The sequence below is a fragment of the Geotrypetes seraphini genome, chromosome 4 (genome assembly GCF_902459505.1).
Source record: "Geotrypetes seraphini chromosome 4, aGeoSer1.1, whole genome shotgun sequence".
NCBI lineage: Eukaryota > Metazoa > Chordata > Amphibia > Gymnophiona > Dermophiidae > Geotrypetes > Geotrypetes seraphini.
Genome location: NC_047087.1, coordinates 95,261,424 through 95,273,800, shown reverse-complemented (window position 1 = coordinate 95,273,800; position 12,377 = coordinate 95,261,424). Strand labels below are relative to the sequence as shown.

General features: G+C 46.9%; 1 protein-coding gene across 1 annotated transcript in view; it reads right to left on the bottom strand.

The window, feature by feature from the left end:
* Window positions 1–12,377, bottom strand: part of SENP7 (SUMO specific peptidase 7) — a 286,873-nt gene that overhangs the window by 166,210 nt on the left and 108,286 nt on the right. The window contains exon 8 of the mRNA XM_033943657.1: window positions 5,607–5,753. Coding sequence (XP_033799548.1) covers window positions 5,607–5,753 — 147 coding nt within the window. The remainder of the gene's footprint in view (window positions 1–5,606; window positions 5,754–12,377) is intronic.

Here is a 12,377-nt window from a genome sequence, read left to right as displayed (position 1 = left end):
CTTCCTGGCAAAGGAGGGCCGAGCCCGTGCCTCCTTGCTTGTTGATATAATACATGGCGGCCTGATTGTCTGTGCGAATGAGGATTACCATGTCGTGAAGTAGATGTTGGAAAGCTTGGAGCGCATTGAAGATGGCTCTGAGTTCCAGTAGATTGATTTGGTGTAGTCTTTCCGCACTGGTCCAGAATCCTTGGGTGCGGAGACCATCCAGGTGGGCCCCCCATGCATAATTCGACGAATCGGTTGTGAGAACTTTCTGATGGGGGGGAGAGTGCATCAGCAAACCTCTGGATAGATTCGAAGAGGTCATCCACCAAAGTAGAGACTGCCGAAGAGCAGGTGTGACTGAGATGTGTTTGGATAGTGGATCGGACGTCTGATTCCACTGTAATGCCAGGGTCCACTGGGGGATCCTGAGGTGGAGTCTGGCAAAGGGTGTCACGTGTACTGTGGAGGCCATATGGCCCAGGAGCACCATCAGTTGTCTCGCCGGTAGGGTTTGGCGAGTAGACACCGCCTGGCAGAGATGAAGAAGGGACTCCATGCGTTGCAGGGCAGGAATGCTCGGAGTCGGGTGGTGTCCAGGACCGCTCCGATGAAGGGGAGGGACTGGGTGGGTTGTAGCTGAGACTTGGAAAGTTGATCTCGAAGCCCAAATTTTGGAGGAAGTAGGTTGTAGCCAAGGCCGCCGAAGTGACCTCTGGGGCTGACGGGGCCTTGATGAGCCAGTCGTCGAGGTATGGGAACACCTGTAGACTCCTGTCCCGGAGTGCTGCGGCCACTACCACCAGGCACTTTGTGAAGACTCTGGGGGACGAAGATAGGCCGAATGGTAGCACTCGATACTGTAGGTGCAGATTTCCCACCCGAAATCTGAGGAACTTTCGGGAGGCCGGGTGAATGGGGATGTGAGTGTAGGCCTCCTTGAGATCCAGGAGCATAACCAGTCGTTCTGCTCGAGGAGGGGGTATAGAGAAGCCAAAGTCAGCATGCGAAACTTCTCTTTGACCAGAAACTTGTTGAGGGCCCGAAGGTCTAAAATGGGTCGCAGGTCGCCCGTTTTCTTGGGACGAGGAAGTACCGGGAGTAAAACCCTCGGTTCAATTGGTCTGACGGGACCGGCTCGACAGCCCGAAGCTGAAGTAAGGTTTGGACTTCCTGAAGAAGAAGGCGGTCTGCGTCGAGCTTGAAGGATACTCTCTTGGAGGATGGTCCGGGGGGGACCCGGTGGAATTGAAGAGAGTATCCTTCTCTTATGATGGTGAGGACCCATAGGTCCGTGGTTATGGCCTCCCATCGATGGTAAAAAAGATGGAGGCGGCCCCCTATGGGAGAGGCCGAGGTTATGCTCCCGGGGGGGGGGCGTCAAAAGGGCTGGGGAGCCTTAGGTGCAGCCGGTGGCTGAGGTTTTTGCTGAGACTTCTGGGGAGGTTGTCTCTTCGCAGGCTGTCTCGCAGCAGGCGTTTGCCTGGGCATGTAACGCGCTGGTAAATCAGGGGTGGCCTGGAAGGTCGAGACTGTTGAGGTTTGGGTTTGGGCCGCAGGATGGATTGAAAAGATTTTTCATGATCCGACAGCTTCTTGGTAACAGTTTCGATAGACTCATCGAACAGGTCAGCTCCAGCACATGGTACGTTGGCGAGTCTGTCCTGGAGGTTGGGATCCATATCGATTGTACGGAGCCATGCCAGGCGACGCATGGCTACCGCGCTTGCGGCAGCGCGTGCCGAGAGTTCGAATGCATCGAAGGAGGATTGCATCAGCTGGAGGCGTAATTGGGGAGGGAGGCTACCACTTCCTCGAACTAATCGAGCTTGGTTGTCTATGAACGGAGTGAACTTGCGGAGCACCGGCAAGAAGAACTCCAGATAGGAAGAGAAAAAGAAATTGTAGTTCAGCACCCGTGACGCCATCATGGAGTTTTGGTAGTTTTTCTACAAATTTGTCCATCGTTCTCCCTCTCGGCCCGGCGGTACAGAGGCGTAGACCTGGGAGGGATGAGAGCGTTTAAGAGAGGACTCGACCAGTAGGGATTGGTGGGAGAGTTGAGGGCCCTCAAACCCTTTATGGTGCACGATGCGGTATCGAGCATCGAGTTTGCTGGGGATCGCCGGTATGGAATACGGTGTTTCGAAGCACTGCATGAAGGTCTGGTCCAGTAATTTATGCAGGGGAGCCGAAGCGACTCCGTTGGAGGGTTAGGTAAATGCATGGTGTCCAGATACTCTTTGGAGTATCGGGAGCCCGTGTCAAGGGTCACATCCAGATCATCCGCCATTTGTCGGAGGAATGATGAGAAGGACAATTGTTCTGCCAGCGTCGGCCTGTGGGACGGGCTGGAGGAGGGGAGGCCTCCAGGTCCATGGATATCGGGAAGTGGCAAGGAGAATCGGGCATCGGTGTCTCCTCGTACTCCGGGCCCCCGGAGGGGACACCTCTGATGAGGAGTATCCCCTACGTTGCAGTTTTTTCTGCGGTGACACCTCCGAATGGCGTGAAGAGTGCCAGGATGAGTGTCTTGATCGGTGCCCGTCTCGGTGGCGGGACGGGGATCGGGATCGTCTGTGCATCGCATGGTCTCCCGAGGCCCCCAAGTGGATAGGGCTGGAAGCGGTGGATCGCAACTGGGTTTGCGATGCGGGTTCTTGCGATGCTACCCAAGTCTGGTAAGGAGTACGGAGGAACTCTTCCTGACTATGCCCAGGGCTTTGAGTATCGATCGGAGGTCTGGTCCCATGTTGGCGCGGAGGCGTAATGGGTTCTAATGGCAGATATCGGTAAGCGAGGCTTGCCGCGTGGGCATCGCCGCCCTCCCCCGTTCGTCCTCGTCGGTTTTCGAGGTCGAACGGGGAGGAGGGGGAGGGGGGGACCGCCCCTTTGGACCGGTACCGGGAGGTCACCCTGTATGGCAGCGATGAGCCCGGGTCCGATGGTCTGCATGAGCTCAACGAATTGAGCTTCCAGCACGGACCGTAGCGAAGCCGATAAGGAGGGATCCGCACCGAAAGGGGGTCCTCCTGCACGGACATCGCGCTCCTTCGAGGCCGAGTGCTTCTGCTTAGTAGCTTTCGGCACTTTGATGACCACTGGTGGCACTGTGGAAGGAAAAGGTACCTGAACCGAGGAGACCGGGGCAGGCACCGACGTCGAGCTCGTGGATGGTGTCGGGGTGAGCGATGCCGGTCTCACCACACTCGATGCAGGAGGGGTCGATACCGGTTTTGCCCGAACCGGGGGTATCAGATGAAGTGGAGGCTGAGGGATCCTTAGCTGCGTCCATCTTGAACATCGATTCCCACAATAGGCAACGCCGCTTGAATGAGCGTGCCGTAAGGGTAGAGCAAGGCCTGCACGATTTCGGGATGTGGTCAGGGCCCAAACACCGCAAACAGCGCCAGTGAGGGTCCGTGAGTGAAATCGCGCGTTGGCACTTGCTGCACTTTTTAAACCCGGTGATTGGCCGGACATAGGCCGGAAAATCTCCGCCGCGAGGTCGAAGCCAGTGGGCCTGAGCCCGTGGCCGGCCCGTTCGACCCGCCGGAGGAAATAATCTTCTTTTTTTTTTTTTTTTTTTACTGAAAAAGAAAAGTACTGTTAACTGTAATTAAAAGAAAGCGAAAACGGGACAAGGAAGGCAAATTTAACTGAATTCAGCTAGCGCATGATGAAGTTGAACTTCTCAGCTCCGCGGAAAAGAAAGAACTGAGGAGACACGCCGGATCTCCGGGCAGGAAGGCACCGGCGCATGCGCGGTGCGGGCATCTAGAAACTTTAAGTTTCTACAAGCAACACGTGCTTGTGAGGCCCGTACCGGGGCTCTGTCTGATGACATCACCCTCTAGTGTAGAATACCTGCCTGCTTGTCCTGGGATAACGCTTTTTCCCTCGTGGGTTCCGTCACCATTTGTCTGAGCAGAGCCTCTTGAAAGGCATCCACAATCTCCCTACTTCTTTCCGATTCCGCAGACGGAACATTCCAGTCCGCATCTGGCAGGTTGAAATCTCCCAACAGCAGCACTTCCTCTTTCCTTCCAAACTTTTGGATATCCACAATCTGATCCTTATCAATTTTCTGCGATTGAGTCAGATGTCTGTAGACTACACCAACGTAAGATAGAAGTTCCATCTTCTCTTTTCAGAGCGATCCATATCGCTTCTTCCTCTCCCCAGGTCCCTTGCATTTCGGTCGCTTGGATAGTGATCTTTACATAGAGAGCTACTCCTCCACCTTTTTGACCATCTCTGTCCTTCCTAAAAAGATTATATCCCGATATGTATGCATCCCATCCATGTGATTCACTGAACCATGTCTCTGTGATAGCGACAATATCTAGATCTGCCTCTAACATCAGGACTTGCAGATCATGAACTTTGTTGCTTAGACTGTGAAAATTTGTGGTCATCACTTTCCAGCTATTTTTCAGCAGTAATCTCCTTTTTCGTATAGATTTTTGTTTCGTTTCACTTTCCGTTGCAATGCTAAGAAATGAGTTGCTGATATTGTTTACGTTGCAATCTTTACTACCATCACATCTTTTCTTTTGCCAGGGGTGGTCTCTATAATTGTCCTTCATACATACACTACCCCCACCTTCTACTTTAAATGTCAGAAACATATTGTCTAAATTTCTCTGCAAGGTTTCTTTTTCCTGCTGTAGTAATATGTAGCCCATCAGTGCAATATAGCTTCTTGTCCTTCCTTATTATTTCCCCATCCTCCTATGTATCTAAAGCCTTTTTGATGACACCAGGCTTTGAGCACCTATTAAAGTCCTCTGTGTTTTTTACTCTTTGTTCTCCCTTTCCATATGCAGGCAGTATTTCAGAAAAAGCTAAAGTCTTTACAAAAGGTTTCAAACCCTTACCAAGCTCCCGAAAAGCTTTCTGTGCTGCAAGTGTAGAGTTGTTGACCAGGTCATTTGTTCCCAGATGGATAACAACATCAGTGTTAAAATCCATAGTTTCTTCCTTAATTATAGTCAGTATTTGCCTGGAACTCCTGGTAGCTGAGGATCCTGGAAGACATGTCACTATTTTGGTCTCCTCGCCTTGTGTTCCAAGGTTAATGCTTCTGATGATGGAATATTCTAAATGAGGTCTCTCCGGAGTCTTATACAAAGGCATCAATATCTCCTTTTTCCTACTGGCCATATCTCTCCCTATGCACCCTAGCATCCTTCTAACTTTCATCGTCACCTTTTCAACCTGTTTGGACATCTTAAGATCATCATATACAAATCACACCCAAGTCCCGCTCTTTCGTCATGCACATAAGTTCTTCACCCCCTAAACTGAATTGTTCCCTCGGGTTTTTGCAGCCAAAATGCCTGACCTTGCGTTTCCAAGCATTAAATTTTAGCTGCCAAATTTCGAACCATTCTTCAAGCTTCGCCAGGTCTTGCTTCATGCTATTCACACCATCCGGCGTGACTACTCTATTGAAGATTTTAGTATCATCTGCACACATATGAGAAAAGAGAAATACAAATTCAAATTTGAACTGAACATGTTTAAGCCAAGAATTCATTACAACAAAAGCAATGCTCTAAAAATGTGTGATAAAGAGGAATCCCAAGGAGCCAGATTGGAAGTCAGCAAACACTTACCTTGACTACTCCCTGTGGTCTTCCTTTCATTTTACCAATGTATATAGTATCAAACTGTACTTCTATCAGTGAATTTCTCAGCATCCTGCCTTCAGTCCGCGAGGCTGTAGATTTATGTGAACTAGGATCAAATGGTTCATCTAAAATCTATAAAATCAATTTTAAAAAGATGACTGAACATACTAAGTTAGAGTGTATTTTCATTATTTTCTTAATGCAATATTTTGTCCTCTCACTATGCTTAGGCAGTCATTAAATTACATTGTGATTCTTCTTTTCCACAATTACCTATGCAGATTACAGGACAAGACAACTAGGTCAATCCTAGGAATTATAACAAATATGTCATGTATTCTAATCACAAGCTACAAACACTTCCAACTAAAAAGGGCCAAAAAAAATAAAAGAGATTAGGTTCTTACCTTGCTAATATATTTTCTAGTAGATAGGTGTATCATTCTGGACAGTAAGGTATTCTCCCTATGCTCACAAGCCGTTCAGAAGGAATCCATTCCAGATTTTCAACTCCTCCTCCTTCTCCAGGGGGCTCTGCTGCCTCCTTCAGTTTGTAATAAGCAGGCAATAGACCTAGATAGGAACACATAAAAAGGAGGGGAATGAGGAGACTCCCCAAATTTCCAATCTGTTCTGATCTAAAAGTATAAAATTTTAATTGAATAATTGAAAAATCGAAATAACCATTCCAATCAGAAACATTTATGGAGCTCAAACATGCCCCCAATGTGTTATAGCAATAGATTATTTTTCATACCCTTGAGTCTGACTGATATCAAGATTTCAGTTTTGACTTGAACTTCCTGACTGAGACAGTAGGAAGGCAGAGTACATACTGATAGGGTGGGGTTACAGATTGACATATCTATCTACTAGAAAAGATATTAGCAAGGGAAGAACCAAATCTCTTTTTCTAGTACAATAGTTGTGTCATTCTGGTCAGTAGGGTCGCACATAATTAGTCCCAGAAATCTAGCACGGGACCTCTGCATCTGCTCATTAACACTGAGGACCCAAAGAAAGTGTCCTCCCGTGCTGCCACGTCCACTCTGTAAAACTTGGAGAACGTATGCAGAGTGGACCTACAAATTTCCCTGGACAAAATCGCCCAAGCTTCCACCCATGAAGAAGCCACACTTTTTATAGAATGCGCTTCCAAGGAGACTGACGATTGCTTCCAAATGAACGAGACTGTGGAAATACAATGTTCTCGGACCTTGGAGATAATTTATTCAAAATTTATTGATAAAAGCAAGCACAGCAATAAAACAGTGGTAAAAACTCAATCCATATGTGTCTTTTAGAAGGACCCTACAACAAAACTTGAAAGGAAGAACTAATAAAGTAAATTTCACTTAATATATAAACTTTCAACCTGAGAGGTGCTGAAATATGTAAATTTTAAGAGGTCTTATGATCTGATCACCCACGATTATGATACTCTTACCACAAGTAAATCTATTGTTTAGAAAAAGATAGTAGCTTATTTTGCTCTACATGGGAACAGCTAATATTGGAGATAGACATACTCAAGCTAGCCTATGGTAGGCTTTTTATATATTCTTCAAGTATTTTGGAAACATCCATATTAGACCCAATTTGCTCTATGCCTTATGTCATTCTGGATAGGATGATTATATAATAAGGAAGTCCTCTTCTTCTTGGTTTACCTAAGCTCACATATCCTGGCAAGAAGTAGCTACAGCAATAATGTTCTGTGAAATTACTGAATTACATAAAGCATATCTTGGAGCAATCACAACCAGGGTACAGTTGCCAGAGGCATAGCAGTTGCCAAAACTCTACATGACTTTTCTGGATACTCCAGCAGGGAGTCTACAAATCAGTTTGTTAGGGGATGGGCGAACTCAAGCTTGTACCCTCCCCGAATGACCTCCAGCATCCAGCAGTCTGATGAGATCTGCTCTCAGACCTCTGCATACATTGAGAGTCGGGAACTAAATGTATACGAACGCCTTAATATTTCAAATTTTTATTTTGCTTTGCCAATTGAAAGATCTCCATGACCTGCTGATGTCTTAATAACTTAAAAATTAATAGCCGAGGCCCCTTTTGCTTATCGGATCTATCCTCAGGGGGGAAGACTTTGGAGCTGGTATCATTGAGTCTTCTTGGAGGTTGAAGAAGGATGAGGACCAGAGGCTTGGCTTCACCTAGGTCTTGAGAATCTCTGTATTAATCCCTAATAGGATCTTTGAAATAAGGCACCTCCAGAGTATTGTCAAAAGCCCCTGAAATTACAAAAATTAGACTGCCCAGAACCTCTTGAAGTTTGCAGTCTGCTGTCCAGCAGAGATTTTGGCTGGTGATCTGCCACACTGGCCATCAGATTGTCCAGACTCTTTCTGAACAACATCTGCCCCTTGAAAGGGAGTCTGCTGAGAGTAGCCTTGGAGGTGGAATCTCCCACTCACTGCATGCATGACCCTTAGCATTCTGCGGGCTGAAATGGAATAAGCCAAGACTTTGCTCATGACTCTGACGATATTGTAGAGAGCATTGGCTACATAATACACCCTTGCTAGCATAAGGGAGAGGGAAAATATGATAAAGACGTTTAAATACCTAAGTGGCATAAATGCAAATGAGTCGAGTCTCTTTCATTTGAAAGGAAGCTCTGGAATGAGAGGGCATAAGATGAAGTTAAAGAGATGATAATATTTCCTTAGATTACTCCTGAGCCTTTTTTACAGAAATGGTGGTAGATGCGTGGAACAGTCTCCCGGAAGAGGTGGTAGAAACAAAGACTGTGTCTGAATTCAAGTAGTCATGGGATAGGCACACAGGATCTCAGAGTGAGGAACAGATAATGGTTACTGTGGATGGGCAGACTAGATGGGCCATTCAGCCTTTATCTGCCATCAAGTTTCTATGTTTCTATAAGCAGGAGCAAAGGCTCATCCTCTGCCAGGATGAGCACATGCATCTTGGTATGACAAGCATGTGCCACAAAAGAGGTTGCAGCAGCTGCTGTGATCCCTAAGGTCAAAGCTTCAAACTGCCTTTTTAGAACCACATCCACTCTGTACTACTGTGTATTCTTTAATACTATGCTTTCTTCATTTGGCAGGGACGTGCACTTGGTTACCTGAGCAACTAGGGAAACCACCTTAGGCTGAGTGAACATCTACTGACACTCCTGTGCCATTGGATACAGCCTAGACATTGTCTTGGCTACCTTTAAAGAGCTCTAGGAGCATCCCAGTGCTCCTTGACTAAAGCAGTCATATCAGGATGCCAGGGAAAAAACATGGGCTGCACTCTCACTCCGCTCAGGATAGTACACTGAGCGGAAGGGGCATGCTGAAAGTCTAATTGTAACTCTCGCAGGGAGTCAGTAATAAGTTCTAATAGCGCTGAAGCCTTGAACAGTCTGCATACAGTGAGATCCTCCCCTTGGTCGAGGACCACCACTGCTTCCTGTGTACTTGCTCCTGTTTGGTGACCCTATATCTCCCAGCAGAGAAGATTCACTCAGTGACAGCAAGGGCATATAGACTGATCCCTCACCTTACAAATCCCTGTCAGAAAGGTCGACATGATCCTGGTCAGCCACTACCAATGACTCTGATGCGCCCTGAGAACTCAAGCCCCCTTGAGCGACCCCTGGCTCGCTGCCAGACCTCATATGAGGATCCCAGCTATCCAAATAAGCTCTCCACATAAAATTAACAATTAAGAGAAAAGGCAAATACTAGGTATCACTGAGTCCCCTTTAGATAACTCCACCTTACATCTTTTAGGCTCAGTGGATTCCACACTCTTACGTTTAGCTATGCCGCTGTTCTAGGGCTCCAGGAGTAAATTTCTCTCAGTAGATAGGTCTCCCCCAGAAGTTCCTCAGCACTAGAGATCAAAGGGGAGGGTAAGCCTGACGCTCCCACCTCCCCTTCTTGTGTTGTGCAGCACGTGGCGCAAGGGCGCTCTTCCAGCATCTATCCAACACAAAAACTGGCATGAATTAGGGGTAAAAGAGCCTGAGGCAAAACGAGGTGATTTGAAGGATCTGGAGAACTTTGAAAAAAAATATCGGGAAATCCAAGATGGCCATGCAGCAGTATTTTGGCGCCAAAAACGGCTCAAAAACGCCTTAACTAAAAGGAATAATCTCAGAAAACAGGATGTGGCAGAACCCTTTAAAAAAGGTTTTTCATATCTCTCCCCTCACTCCCCCAATTTTGCCCATAGGCAACAACAGCTTTACTCACTGTGAAATGCTTTGAAGCTGTTGCAGCCTACCTCAGCTCTAAGAAGTAGCTGGATCTGGAAAAATAATCCCTGTTTCAATCAACCAATCCTCCAAATGCTGAAATCTTTGGGCTCTAAGTTGGACCGAAGTTGGACTGATTCTCAGCCCCCACATAACCATGCATGCGAAAAGGGAGAGGTGAAAACACTGGCACCCTGAAGAGCTCTCTCTGGATACCTAACAGCCTGTATTCAAGCCCCTACGATTCAATAGGCAAGTTAAACTATTAGGGATACAGACACTGAGCTTCACAAAGTTTTCTGCAGGCTGGTCAAAACAATTCCCCAAGGGATTAACCTGCCGGCTGCAGACCCAAATCCGCTGCTTCTCCATGCACTGGGGAGCTCTGGTGCACCAACAGCCACAAAAACCGTGAAAAATACCAAAAATAATAAAGAAATTATACAGAGCAGATCAGAAAGACACTTTCCAGCTCACAATCAGAAAGAAAAACTGAAGGGAGCAGTAGAGCCCTCTGGAAAAGGAACAGGAGTTGAAAACCTAGAATGGATTCCCTCTGCACAGCTGACGAGATTGTGGAGAATATCGTACTGTCCATGACACAGCTATTGCACTAGAAATTACAATAGACAAAAAAAAAAAAAAAAAAAAGAAACACTATATAACAGAAATTTTTGAAACAAGAAAGTCTTTACTTTAGGTATACTCTCTAAACATAAGGTATACTCTCTAAACATAAAATAGTTTTGTATCAGCCTAACTGAAGATGAAAAAAAAGCCTGATGAAAAAAAAGGATGATGTCAATAACATACAAGAACTATTCTTATTCACAGCAGGAAAATGTAAAGATATCTGGTTCCAAAAAGCACAGTTACTTACCGTAACAGGTGTTATCCAGGGACAGCAGGCAGATATTCTTGACTGATGGGTGACGGCACCGACGGAGCCCCGGTACGGACAATTTTAGAGTGATTGCACTCTAAGAACTTGGAAAGTTCTGGTAGGCCGCACCGCGCACGCGCGAGTGCCTTCCCGCCCGACAGAGGCGCGCGGTCCCCAGTTAGGATAAGCCAGCTAAGAAGCCAACCCGGGGAGGTGGGAGGGACGCAAGAATATCTGCCTGCTGTCCCTGGATTAAACACCTGTTACGGTAAGTAACTGTGCTTTATCCCAGGACAAGCAGGTAGCATATTCTTGACTGATGGGTGACCTCCAAGCTAACAAAAAGAGGGATGGAGGGAAGGTTGGCCATTAGGAAAACAAATTTTGCAAAACAGATTGGCCGAAGTGTCCATCCCGTCTGGAGAATGCATCCAGACAATAATGAGATGTAAAAGTATGAACTGAGGACCAAGTAGCAGCCTTGCAGATTTCCTCAATAGGAGTGGAACGGAGGAAAGCTACAGATGCTGACATCGCTCGGACTCTATGGGCCGTGACAGAACCTTCCAGTGTCAGTCCGGTCTGAGCATAACAGAATGAAATGCACGCTGCCAGCCAATTAGACAACGTACGGTTAGAAACATGACGTCCCAATTTATTCGGATCAAAGGACAGAAAGAGTTGGGAAACTGATCTGTGGGGTTTCGTACGCTCTAGATAGTAAGCTAGAGCCCGTTTACAATCCAAAGTATGCAGAGCCTGTTCCCCAGAATGAGAGTGAGGTTTCGAAAAGAAGACAGGCAAAACAATGGATTGGTTGAGATGGAATTCAGAGATAACCTTAGGGAGAAACTTTGGATGTGTACGCAGAACCACCTTGTCATGATGAAAGACCGTAAAAGGTGGATCTGCAACTAGTGCATGTAGCTCACTGACCCTCCTGGCAGAGGTAAGAGCAATAAGGAAAAGTACCTTCCAAGTGAGAAACTTGAAAGGAGTGGTAGCCAAAGGTTCAAATGGAGGCTTCATTAAGGCGGAAAGAACCACATTGAGATCCCAGATAACAGGAGGGGCTTTAAGAGGTGGTTTCACATTGAAAAGACCTCGCATGAACCTGGACACCAGGGGATGAGCTGAGAGAAGTTTTCCATGAACCAGCTCATGGATGGACTCTGATGGAAGAAGACTTAAGGCCAGAGTCAGACAAAGAAAGCAAATAATCCAACAATGTCTCCACTGCCAGGGAAGTGGGATCAAGATGGTGAAGAAGACACCAGGAAGAAAATCTTGTCCACTTCTGATGGTAACATTGCAGAGTGGCTGGTTTCCTGGAGGCATCTAGAATGGAACGAACGGGCTGAGACAAAAGAGTATCATGAGAAGTCAGCCCGAGAGATACCAAGCTGTCAGGTGCAGAGACTGGAGGTTGGGATGTAGAAGGGTCTCCTGATGCTGTGTAAGCAGAGAAGGAAACAGTGGAAGAAGAAAAGGTTTCCTGGAACTGAGTTGAAGTAGAAGGGAGAACCAATGTTGCCTGAGCCACCTCGGAGCAATCAGAATCATGGTGGCTCGTTCCCTCTTGAGCTTGAACAAGGTTCTCAATATGAGAGGCAGAGGAGGGAAAGCGTAAAGGAACAGATTG